The 13,043-nt window shown below is 56.6% G+C and overlaps 1 protein-coding gene across 1 annotated transcript; it reads left to right on the forward strand.

The window, feature by feature from the left end:
- Window positions 1–675: 675 nt before the first annotated feature.
- On the forward strand, window positions 676–11,176 carry NT5DC4 (5'-nucleotidase domain containing 4; the record flags this gene model as incomplete). The annotated part of the gene is given in 20 exon segments (XM_079940025.1): window positions 676–706; window positions 5,142–5,212; window positions 5,258–5,592; window positions 5,797–5,888; window positions 5,999–6,056; window positions 6,388–6,422; window positions 6,425–6,468; window positions 6,621–6,673; window positions 6,675–6,678; window positions 6,930–7,016; window positions 7,304–7,336; window positions 7,988–8,061; window positions 8,127–8,217; window positions 8,464–8,530; window positions 8,652–8,812; window positions 8,816–8,822; window positions 9,468–9,519; window positions 9,884–9,944; window positions 10,042–10,161; window positions 10,913–11,176. Coding segments are annotated over 20 exon segments (1,740 nt in total).
- Between the last annotated feature and the right edge of the window lie 1,867 nt (window positions 11,177–13,043).

Genomic DNA, 13,043 nt, shown 5'->3' on the forward strand with positions numbered 1-13,043 from the left:
CTCCCTGTACAGCCACCCCTGTGTGAGGAAGCCCCATCTGCGGGAAGTTTCCGGTGGTCTCGAGAGAGTTTCTCCAAGCTCAGGGGTATGAAAGGCCCCTCGATGCTGTGGACCAGCTGTGCACCAGCTGGGTGAGCTGGAATAATGCCTCCGACTGAAGGTGGAGGTGAAGTGTGAGGGGCGACAGGTGCACCCAACACCCCGGGCACCTACGATCTGGCCACCTCTCTGAGTGTCAGGCAGCCACGGGGAACAAAGCCATCACGTGCTGGGCCTGGACACTTTCTAAACAGGCACAGCCTGGGTGTGAGAAGCAACAGGCATGAGGGCTGAGTGGTCCTGTTTCCACTCTGCCCCTGGGGGGATGGGAGGCGTCCAGCTGGGAGCTCAGAAGAAAGTGGGAGCCAAAGTGACTGTTCCTGGTGGTGACATGGGGGCCTTGGGACTCCTTATTTAAAAAAGATATTTTTAAAATTTGGAAATAATTCCAAGTTTATGAAAAGTTGTAAACATAAGACATAGTTCAAAGGACATCTTTATACCTTTTGCCAAGATTTACCGACTGTTAGCATTTTACTCCATTTGCTTTATCATTTGTCTCCCCAAGCATGTACACACACACACACACACACACACACACACACACACACACACACACCCCATGGATGTCTCTACATGCATAATTTTTTCCCTGGAGCATTTGAAGGTAAGTTACCCTTTTACCCTAAATACTTCAGTATTTTCCAAGAATAGAGATTTTTCTTACGGTATCAACTTCACAGATTGACATTGAGCCAGTACTTTTAGCAGCTGTTGATTGTCTAGTCTTATTTGTTGACCTAAGGATGTCCTCTTCCCTGATTCAATATCTGAGAGCAGATACCGCATAGCCTCCTCCATTAATCTGGAACATTCCCTCGGCCTTTCTTTGACTTTCATGCTGTTGAAAAGTCCAGGGGTTTTGTGAGGGCTCCTGGGCAGAGGCGGTTTCACCCAGGGGTTGACAGCACAGATGTTGGCGCCTGGGCTCTGGGCTCAAGTCCGCTCTGCCATCTTGCTTTGTAATGGTGGGCGAGAGGCTTAGGACTTTGGTGCCTCATTTTGCCATCTGTAAATTCAGAGTAATGGAAGGCCTACCCCGTAGGGCTGTTAACGAGCCTGGCACACAGTCAAAGCAATGCAAGGATTCACTTGTTGTTACCGTAACAAATCTCCTCTTCTGGAAGGGGCTCTGAAATGTACCAAGTCCCACAAGGGTGCCCGTGGCACAGGGGCCAGGCCAAGAGGGCCCTGTGACAGCCTGTGGTCCTCCCCAGCTGGACCTGCCGTCAGCTGAGGGGCACTGGGGTCTGGACAGGTGGCCACATCCTGGAACGGCACTACAGACTGGCCAGCTGAAGGTCCATTGGGGATATGGTCACCTCAGCACGCAGCAGTGTGGGGATGTGCTGGTTCCCCAGCTGTGCCAGTGCACATCACATGAGGCCCCACCAAGAAGTGATGGGCAGCTACCAGCTCCTAGCTCCCAGCGTGCTGAGTATAACCCCCACGCTGTTCAGTCAAGCCCAGGAGAGGGCTGGGAGTGTACTTGGAGAGGTGGCCTGAGAAACCACTGATGTGACTGAGTGTATGTGAATGTCACTGGGTGACTTCCTTATCCTCAGGTGGAAGGGAATCTTGGGATAGACCCCCGAGTTCAGCTATGGGAAAAGCAGGATACATTTTTGCACACTCACCATGTTAACACCCAGTGGGAGGGCTGAGGAAATTTCTGGTGACTTCCCATAACCGGGTATTCCTCCTTCTGTTTCTGACCCAGAGAGGAACTATGCACCTTTAAAAAGGTCTCCCTGAGATGAGCAGAGAGCAGAGAATGGGTGAAAGGGACTCGGGAAATCCTGCTGATTTCTGAAGCTTGATTCTCCTCTGATACCCTTAATAAAGGCTACCATATATAGTCCATAGGTCTGTGCATCCAACTGTCCTTCCATGCATCCATCCATCCATCCATCTATCCATGAATCCATCCGTCCATCCACCGATCCATCCATCCATCCATCCATCCATCCATCCATCCATCCATCCATCCATCTATCCACTAACCCATCCATCCATCCAATGAGGTAATGTACCTCCTGCAGCCTCCACACTCTTGCCTCACCATCCTAACAGTTGCTCGTCTGGAATTACCAAGGAAGGAACTATTTCACTGCAATACATTTTTTTCCCCCAGATAATTGTTATCCCTTCAAAAGTGCCTAACTTCATTAAGTTTGGCCATTTTGTAGAGAAAATTTTCGAAAATGTGTCATAAACTGGCCTTCCTTTTTCAAAGAGGACATGCCACATCCTATAAGTCTTTCTGGATGATCAGGTCAAAACTCTGAATGGAAGTCGTTGTGCTTTGTTGCAAAGCCAGCAATTGTGGACCCTTAGGGACTATTTCCAGCTCTACACTAAATGGTCCCAATTGCTCTGCTTTTTTTTTTTTTTTTTTGCGGTACGCGGGTCTCTCAGTGTTGCGGCCTCTCCCGTTGCGGAGCACAGGCTCCGGACGCGCAGGCTCAGCGGCCATGGCTCACGGGCCCAGCCACTCCGCGGCATGTGGGATCCTCCCGGACCGGGGCACGAACCCGCGTCCCCTGCATCGGCAGGCGGACTCTCAACCACTGCGCCACCAGGGAAGCCCTGCTCTGCTTTTTGATACTCACTTTTGTACTTTTTTTTTTCTGATTCTGAGATTCTAGTCATCTGCCACTTCTTATAGCTCCTGGTATGCTTCTAGCAATTACTTCTTTAAATGGCCTTGGGCTGGGAAGATTGATAGCCAAGTGTGTTAGAATTGTGTGTAAAGCAAGAATCTTAAGTTCTTTCTTTCTTTATTAGTTTTATTATTTTTATTTTTTAAATTAATTAATTAATTTTATTTATGTTTTGGTCGCGTTGGGTCTTTGTTGCTGCGCACGGGCTTTCTCTCATTGCAGCGAGCAGGGGCTACTCTTCGTTGCGGTGCGCGGGCTTCGCGGTGCGCAGGCTTCTCATTGTGGTCGCTTCTCTTGTTGCGGAGCACGGGCTCTAGGCGCACGGGGTTTAGTAGTTGTGGCATGCGGCCTTAGTAGTTGCGGCGTGCAGGCTCTAGGGCGTGGGGGCTTCAGTAGTTGTGGCGCTCAGGCTTAGTTGCTCCATGGCATGTGGGATCTTTCCGGACCAGGGCTTGAACACGTGTCCTCTGCCTTGGCAGGCAGATTCTTAACCACTGTGCCACCAGGGAAGTCCCAGGACACCCTTATTTTATTTTTTTAAACATTCAAGTACAGGTTTTTGAGTGGACATTTTTTTTTATGGGTTTTTAAAATTGTTTTATTTGGGAAAAGTGCGTCTTACAAAAGGGCAGCTGCAAAATACAGAGACCTCTGCAACAATTACTTGGTTTTGCTTAACGTGAAAGAATGAGTGTTATCCAAGGAATCAAAGCAGTAGATGGACAAATCAGGGGCATCTCCAAGTTATTTTCAGGAAATAGAGCAACAAAACGCAAAGCTATAATTTCCTATCAAGAAATTCTTCTAACAATTTAACTTTAGCTTATCTCGTGGCTTACCACCCCTCCGTCCCCTTTTAGTGGAAAAGCATGACTGACTATTGCAAACCAATGACTCCACTACAGGAAACACCTTAGAACATAGTTTTGAATCACATCTGTCTAGCTGCAAAGCTCAGGGATGGAATGAGGCAAATACCCACAAAAACAAACACAAAAACCCGACAACAAAAGCCCCTCAAATGAGGACAAAGTTTTGTCAAAAAGTGCCTGGACTGGAAAGTCTAGGAGATCATAAAACATTAAATACAACTGGAACTGAGACCCAGTTTGTGTTAATACATGAGATAACCAGATAGTTTGAACTTCTATGGTTAGGCCCATTTGTTTACTTATATAGACAGAGCTAGCCCTGCTCTATTAACAGCTACCAATGTACCGTTGTGTCCTTTCAGATCCATTTTGAGTGGACATATTTTTTTTTCTTTCTTACGTATTTATTTATTTATTTGGCCGTGCCGGTCTTAGTTGCGGCACGCAGGATCCTCGTTGCCGCGTGTGGGATCTTCAACTGCGGCATGCAAGATCTTTAGATGCATCACGTGGGATCTAGTTCCCTGACCAGGGATCGAACCCAGGCCCGCTGCATTGGAAGCGCGGAGTGCTAGCCACTGGACCGCAAGGGAAGTCCCGACACTCTTATTTTTAAAGCACACGCGTCTTCCGCTTTTGTAAACGCCATGTTTGCTTCACTCTGTGTTCTCTGCTACATTCTAGGTGGTTGAGGTCTTTGGGGGCACAAGCCCTAGAAGTGGAGGTGGCATAATACGGATGAATTCTTCTTCCTTGATCATTACTATTTTCTCTCTTAGAGAAGAGAGGGGATGCCAGAGACTGTCCTGGCTTTCTTCTCCCTCAAAGGAGGAGATGGGGGCCCAGGGTGGCGCCCACGGGGTCAGTGGTGTCTGAAGTGTTTGAGGGAGACGGGAGCTGCTGGGCCTCACTGCTAGCAGGCAGGTGGCTGGGGAGGGGGCCGCTGTCTCCTCACTCCTGGCAGCGATGGCCTGTGTGGACGGGGGAGAGCCTGGGGGGCCCAGAGGGGAGACACAGGCCCTGGGGTAGGATTGGCACCAGCGGTGAGATGGGCATTTGGGATGGGGGTCGGGGGGATCTTACAAACACCCCATTTCCTGACATATCCCACACAACACAGCAGCTCATACACAGGGATGGTGACACTCAGAACACAGACCAGCCCCTGCACTCACAAGGGGACATCTTTCTGTAGGTGGGCAGTGACCCGTCAGAGGGAAACCTGACAGTGTACACTTGGCATGGAGGGAGGTGCTCTCCCCCCACGCACGCCGACGTGGGGACATGTGCTGCCCACCTGTGACAAACGCATCCTCTCTGAACTTGGACACAGTGACCCCGCTCAGGAAAGAGACAACGGCGCATCCTCGCGCACGGGGATGCCCCCAGCACACTCCCACGTTGAGACGGAGCCCTGCACACGCGCTCACACGCATGTGCCCAGACACACGCGAGGCCCTGGGTCTTGGAGTCTGGGGGGCTGATCTCAGTGTCCTTCCCCTTCCAGGATTTTTTGTCAACCGCAGCCTGGAGCTGGGGAAGATTTGTTGCCTTGGCTTCGACATGGACTGCACTCTGGCTGGGAGGGGGAGGGGAGTGAGGGGAATTTGGGGCTGGGAGCAGGGGGCGGGCACCAACCGGCCTGGGTCTGCTTGGCCCACAGCCTACAAGTCCCCGGCCTATGAGACGCTGGCCTTCGAGTTGCTGCTGGAGCGCCTGGTGTGCGTCGGGTACCCACACGAGATCCTGCGCTGCACCTACGACCCTGCCTTCCCCACCAGCTGCGGGAGCCCGCGGGGCGGGAGGCTGGGCCCACTCACTGGCCCTGGTGCCTCATCCACAACCTCTGTGCCCTCTCCCGGGGGGCTGGTGTTTGACGCGCCCTGTGGAAACCTGCTGAAGGTGGACGCCCGCGGGAATGGGCTGCTGGGCACCCATGGCTTCTCCTTCCTCCCGGAGTAAGGAACGGGGTGCGGGGCGAGGATGCTGGAGGAAAGACAGTGGCGGGGGTGACTCGGGCACATCGCAGGGGCTCGGCAATGCCAGCTGGATAAGGAGGGAGAGAAGGATGGGTAGAGGCGGGAAAGAGTGGCGGGGCCTGTCCTGGCCTCTGGGAGGCGTTGGGGAGGGGCATCATGGCACCCAGCCCACCCCTTCCCTAGGGCCGAGATCTGGAGTTTCTACCCCAGTAAGTTCATTCAGAGGGATGAGCTGCAGCGGTCCCACACCCTCATCACGCTCTTCAACCTGCCTGGTGAGGGCTGATGGGGGTGGGGGGAGGTGATCCTTTGGTCCTGGCTCCAGCCTGGCGGGCTGCTGCCTGGATCCTCGGGCCGGCGACCGACCAGCCTCCCTCTGCCCTAGAAACCTGTCTCTACGTCTGCCTGGTGGGCTTCTTCTCTGGCTGCTCCCGCTACATCCAGTGAGTTCCATGCCCCTCCCCGCTGCGGCCCTGGGTGACCAGCAGGACACTGTGCAGCTTAGGGGCCAAGCCCGGAAATGGGGGCCCCGCCAGAGGGCAGAGGCTCTTCCTGAGGGGTTTGAGGGGCTCCAGGAGCTCAGAGGGAAGGCCTTGGATGTAGGGGCCCCCAACCTTGTAACTGATGCCCCCACGGGGTGACACCCGTGCCAGGAGGGTTGGGCCATGAGCCCAGTGTCGGGCCCACTGTGGATGGAGGGGTCCCCCTGGTAGGGCTCCAGGGTTGGTGGTCACATCAGGGCCCCTTATCAGCCTCGCTCTTGGCCTGACCCAGCTGTGACACCGGTGATCAGCATGGGAACCTCTTCATGTCTTCCAGGATGTGACGGATGCCGTGGATAACGTCCACCATTCGGTGAGTGGCCCAGGCCCCCAGACCCCATAAGGTTTCACTCCTCTTCCCGTGGAGGCTGGTGGTCTGGGCTCCCCCATCTTGGATGCAGGCATGTGTAGGCACGCGCGTGTGCACGCACGCGCACACGTTCACAGCTCTGCTCCCTCCCGCGGGACTGTCTCAAGGAGAGGACCCCAGAGGACTTGGAGAAATACGTGGAGAAGGATGCGAGTGGCTATAGACCAGGGTCGTGACCAAGCCTGTCCCTTTGTCCCCCTCCTCCCCAGGGCACTGGGGCTGCTCCCCCTTCCCTGGCCTCCCCTCGAGATCTGGACAGAGCTGTGCACCCTGGCCTTGCGCCCTGCCCTCCTGCCTGGCCTGAGGCCCCCTGCCCATGGGGCTGAGACCTGGGAAGGGGCTCCCGGGGCAGCTTGGGGAGACCCCAGCCCTGGAGGCTGCCCTTCTCTCTGACCCAGGCGGGAATCCCCATCCTGCGGGGCAAGAGGAAGGAGGTAGGGAAGGTGTTCCTGGCTACCGGCAGCTACAACTACACCGACGTGCATGTGCCTGTGACGGGGGAGGCCCTCAGCCTCCGGGCCAGAGAACTGCTTCCTTCTTGGTCCTGGGGAAACTGAGGCACTGCAGGAAACAGCAGCCAAGACCCTGCTCCGCCCACTGCCTGGTTGGCATCTTGGGTTCCATTTCTTGGCCTTTTTAGATCTCAGTGGAAGAAGCAATTTTCCCACCATCTCGCTCCTGCGGTCCCCAGCGTGGCCTGTGGGGTGAGGGCAATGGCAGGTAGTGGCCCCTGGCCCATCTCAGCTGGGTGCCCTGACCCCTGCCCTGTCCCCGCCAGGCCATCCGGAGCTACCTGTTTGGCGCTGGTGAGGTGAGGGCCACGCGCCTGGCTGGGGGAGGCTGTGTCAAGGGCAGGCAGGGCCGGGCTGGGCCACCTTGCTGGGGCCCTTCCCATGGCCAGCCCCCCGCTGGACGAAGAGGCAAGTGTGTGTGTGGGTCGTTTCACGTGGGTGGGTCTGTTGGAACTTCCCCCGTGGGTGGGAGACCAGTGACCTCAGCCGGTCCACAGGAGGGGCCTGGAGGGGTGGGGAAGGCCACTCACGGCCTTGGAGAAGGCAGTGAAGAGGCCATCAGGTATTTGGGGAGGGGCTGGTTGGGGCGGAAGTGGGTGGGGAAGGGGGTGAGAAGAGGCTGTAGCAGGCCTGGGGGAGGGGGCATGACACACCCCGCGGGGACCCGGCAGGCAAGCCGGTGAGCGGGTCTGCAGCTCGGGGACTGTGCTCTTGTCCCGTGCCCCTGCGTCTCTGACTCTGCTGTGAGGGGCTCTGGAGGCTGACGCGGTGCACGCGACATCCAGCGCTGGCCTCCGCTGCTATAGCTTGTGAGCCTCCCATGCCAGCATGGCTGCGTGGCCAGACTGCCGGGGTCCTGCCCCCGGGACGTCTCAGTCCTGCTGAGGGCCAGGGCCAGGGCACGTGGGCGGGCATGAGATGCGAGGGCTGGCGAGCTTTCACCGGTCCAGAGCGTGGCGGAGCCTGGGCGGGCATCGGCCGGGTATGGCGGGGCAGGGGCTGGCGGGGACCTGGCTGAGGACCTGTGAGCCGCGGCGGGTCAGATTCCCAGGCTGAGCACTTGTGTCTGCACCTGCCCACCCCCTGCAGGCCCTGGAGGTCCTACTTCGACCTGATCGTGGTGGACACGCAGAAGCCCTGCTTCTTTGCGGAGGGAACGGTGCTGAGACAGCTCAGGACGGTAATGCAGGGGCCGAGGCCCGTCCCCCATGACCCGTGGCCCACGCTGTGGGGAGGGAACCCGCCTCTCAGGCTTGATCTGCCCTTAGCAGCTGCTGCTCTGCTGTCTGTCTGTCCCTGGAAGCAAGGAAGCAGGGGACCCCTTCAGGGCCCTCTGCCGCCCCCTTCTTCCCACACCCCACGGTCACCCCTGCCAATCCCAGCCCCCTGCCCTCTCTGGCCAGGGCACCCCTTCTGCCTGCTCTAGGACATGGGTAAGCTCCGCGTGGGCACCAGCACGGGGCCCCATCAGCACTGTGCCGTCTACTCTGGAGGTACCGGCTCCCCGCCCCGTCCCTCCACAGGCGCCACCTCTCAGCTAGGAGCCCATGTCCCCAGGCTGCCCACCAGGACAGGAAGGGCTGTGAGTGGGCCTGTCCTCCCACGGTCGGGCAGGGTCGTCAGACGCAGTGTGCAAGCTGCTCGGGGTGCGGGGGAAGGACATCCTGGACGTCGGGGACCACATCTTTGGGGACATCCTCAAGTCCAAGGAGCGGCAGGGCTGGCGGACTTGCCTGGTGGTTCCTGAGCTGTCCCGGGAGCTGGACATCTGGGCCTGAGAGGAGGGTGAGACGTGGGGGGCCAGCAGGGGGCACCATGGTCACATCTTCCCCTCTCTCCTGCGGGGGGCTTGGTAGTGACCGTGATAATACCGTCCTCTCTGTGGTTTGTGAGAGCAGATCTATTTTATACACGAGGAAACAAGAGACCCAGAGAGGTTAAGCGGCTTGCCCAAAGTCACACAGCCAGAAGGGCTAAAGTTGAGACTCAAATCCTGTCTCCTGATTCCAGAGTCCTGTGGTGTTTCTGTAGTCCGAGGTTTCCTTCCTCACTGAACCCACCCTCCTTACCCACCCTGAGGAATCTTAGTGAGTGGAAGGTCCACTCTCCCAGCCGGGAATGACTTGTATCCTCGGGGTCAGGAGTTGCTATGAACCCAAACAATCCGGGCTTGTCCTAAGGGCTGGGTTTGAGTCATTGCCTTGTGACCTTGGGCGGGTCACCTGACTCCCTGTCAGCTTCCTCAACCGTCCCTGCTCTGCCTTGGGCAGAGTCTCCCTCGATGTAAGGAAAGGGTGAAGGATGTTATACACACAGTAGGGGGAGCCTAGACCCCAGTGGCCTTTCCACCCTCACCTCAACTAGCTGAGCTAGGCCTGGGACAAAGGTGGGCAGGGTTGTCAAGCCCCCTGTCCCCTGTCCACTTTTCAGAGCGAAGGGAGGAGCTGAAGAGGCTGGACATGCAACTGGCGGACCTGTACCAGTGAGAGCCCTGACCTGTGACCCCTGCCCGGGGAGGGGAGCAGGATGGAGGGTAATGGTCCATGTCCAGGCCTGGCAGCGGGGTCCTCGCCAGAGTGGTCGGGAAATCACGATCTGTTTCAGGGTGGGCTTCCCTAGTAAACTGGACTTTGGGACCCCTCTGACCCCCTTGGGACACTCACACTGTGACCTCTAGGCCCTTGCTGCTGACCCACCAGCCTGGACTGAGGACGCTTACCATCTCACGGGCACACACCCAGCCCAGTACCCCCCACTGGTGTCCCCAACTCGATCTGGGGACGTTGTGCCTGGAGCCTGGGGGGCCGTTCCTCTCTTCCTGGGTCATGTGGCCATTTTCGCACCAGGCACATGGATGGCAGCAGTTCCGGGCTGCCACTCATCAGCTCCACCAAGAGGGAGATTCGGGTAAGAGCGGGGTGCCGAGGGAGGAGGGGATGGGCCCAGGGGGCTGAAGGTAGGGCGTGTGCCTCCGGGCGGCCTGACTGGATCCGCTCCGTCCCAGACCCCAGAGACCAATTACGACTCCCCCAGTCGTCAGGAGCGCCACCTGGCCTTGTCAGCCAGCGCCCCCTGCTGGCCATATTACGAACGACAGCAGTGTGCTCTTAAAAGGGCCTGCAGGGTGATGGGTGGGGCTTAGCCAGTTCCTCAATCTCCACCGTTAACCTTGAGAAGTGCCGGCCTCCTGGGTTGGGTCCTCATGTGACCGACCACCCGGCTAGCGTCTGGGGTCAGCCAGACAAGGGGCCTGAGAAGACGGGATCTAGGGCCGGTGGAAAGGACACGTTCCCTTGTGGTATTACTTGACCAGTCACCAAAGCTGGGAGAGTCCCACAGGCCACATCAAGGGGAGTCAGGCCACTTGGCCTTCCCAGGCCCAGAGGGGACCAATAGTGAAGGATCTTTGCTGAGCCTCTTGTAGGGTATTTGATCCTCCCACAGCCCCGCGAGGTGGGCTGGGCAGGGATCGTCATCCTTATTTTACTCACGGGGAAACTGAGGCACACGTGCTGCTCAGTCACTCTGGGAGTAACGTCTGGACCAGTTTTCTAGACTCTAAAAGAAGGGCCTGTGATGCGGGGGGGCCTGTTGGGGGGGCCGGAGTGGGGACTGGGCGTGTGGGCCTCCTGCAAAGCCCTCTGAGGAGGCATCAGAAGGTAAGTGATGCTGAGAATTTACTGCAGGGTGGTCACTCTCCAGGGCCAGGCAGGAAACTAACTGTGAAGCGGGAAGTGGGGTCCGTGGCAAAGCGGCGAGCTGCCCCACTTCCCAAAGACCCCGGCTGGCCGGGCAACACGGCAGCCCCTTCCCCGTCGTGGGCTGCAGGGGTGGGGGGGAGGGGGTGGGGTGGGCGGGGATGGGATCTCTGCCAGCGAGTCTCCCAGGAGCTGGACCAGTGCTACAGTGCGATGGGCAGCCTGTTCCGCTGCGGCTTCTGCCAGACGCTCTTCTCCAACCATATGATGCGCTACGCCGACCTCTACACGGCTACCTGCCTCAACTTCCTGTACCACCTGCTCAGCTCTCTGTACCGGGTGGCCCCGGAGCTGGTGGGTCCCTGCAGAACCCCCCCCGGCATCCCTGACCCTCCGTCCCAGAAGGATCCACTGGTCCCCAGCCCTGCCAAGAGCTTTTGAGGTCACCAGACCCACGCTCCCCCCTCTAGGCACAAGCGGGTCAAACCCTTGCAGATAACTGTCCACACGGTTAAAAAAAAAAAAAAAGGCTCTAGAGGGATTGTGGTTGTATAGATACGATGCCTCTGCTGGGAAGTTTTCCTCCTGCCCTCCTGCTTTAAACTGAGACCACATTATCTCCCTAGTACATATGATACTGGTTTGAAGGAGGAAGGCTATGGTCTCCCTACCCTCAGTACACAGTGATCGCAGAGGAAGTGGACCAAACAGCAGTCCATACAGTGAACGCTCCAGCTGGTTTTCCTCTGGAAGCCCTGGAGATGCTTCTGGGGCAAAAGCAGCGAAGTGGAGGCGGCGAAGACGCCACGGAGTTCATGGGGGCCGTGGGACTGACCAGTGCAGAGCTCCCCGGAGGACACCCGTCCCTCTCCCAACAGGCGGTCATTATTTCCGTTGTAGATGGTGTGCCACCTGCACTCAAGGATCTGGACTTGAAACTAGTTCTCTGGGGCTCCCTGAGCCCTGCTTTTCTTGTCACTCTCAGCTCCCTTCCTGATATTCGAGAGGAGGAAAAACTATTTTGTGTCTGGGCTGGGTGTTTGTTTTTTTAAAATCGATCCTGCTGAATGCTTAACCCAGCAAAGTAGGTTTTCTTCTCATTTTACCACTGGTGAATTTTAAGTGCAGAGAACCTAAGTAACTTGCTGTCACACTGGTAGACAGACTGCAGAGTCAGCATTTGAACCCAGGGCTGCTGAACTCAGGGGACACGCTCTGCCCCCTGCATCACACTGCCACATGCTGGGGGAACTGAGCTCTCCCCATGCAGCTTCATCCCTTCTCTGGGCTTTTAGATGAGCAGGGCTGGAGATTTCCTGTTGCCAAAGCTGGGGGTCCGAGGCACAGTTAGAGTGCTGTTAGACATTGTTGCTAAAGTAGAGACCAGACAGGTGAAGAAAAAGGATCCGGAGCACCCAGGTGAAACAGTTAAAGAAACCTGACCTTTACCCCGCTGTGCTGCCTGGGATTTTTGAGGAAGTGAAGTCCGTCTGCCAGATCTTTCCTTCTCCAGCTGACCCTCCTGGGCTCCCTTTTCTGTGGCACCACTGGGCAGGAAGCTGGCAGCTGGGGGCAGAGGATGGAGCTGGCGGGGGGGGGGGGGGGGCGGGGGGGCGGTGTCTATGCATAACTGGGGACTCCGGGAAGGCCTCACCACTGACGGAGCTTCTCCACCTCTTGCTGCATTGGTCCCTACAGATGCCCCATGAGTCAGCAGCAGAGCCAGAATGGGCCAGTCTGGGTCCTGCCGCCCACCTCCTCTCCTGCAGCCAGAGGGTGAGTTGCTGGGAAGTGGGAGGAGCCACTTGGCTGGCCCAGGAGCTCAGAGACTTAGGGGCTACCCCAGGGCTAGAGCAGGGGTCCCAATGGAGCAGTATCAACCCAAGCAGGCATTTGGGAGATTTGCAGGAGCTCTTTTGCCTTCCAAGTGCAATCATTCCTGAGTATTTACATAGAAATACATATTATATTATACATTGCTTTTCATTTCTCCTATGTTATAGTTATGGTATTATATTGATTTTTAAGATTATAGAGACAATCATTATATTATCTATGAATTTCAATTCAGGATAGAAGAATTGAAAATATTTGTTTTACATATTTTTTTAATTGAAATAGTTGATTTACAATGTTGTGTTAGAAAATATTTGGATTTAAAATGAGGCATTGGGGCTTCCCTGGTGGCGCAGTGGTTCAGAGTTCGCCTGCCGATGCAGGGGACACGGGCTCGTGCTCTGGTCCGGGAGGATCCCACATGCCGTGGACCGGCTGGGCCCGTGAGCCATGGCCGCTGAGCCTGCGCGTC

The sequence above is a fragment of the Stenella coeruleoalba genome (assembly GCF_951394435.1).
Source record: "Stenella coeruleoalba genome assembly, chromosome: 13".
In the NCBI taxonomy this organism is placed as follows: domain Eukaryota; kingdom Metazoa; phylum Chordata; class Mammalia; order Artiodactyla; family Delphinidae; genus Stenella; species Stenella coeruleoalba.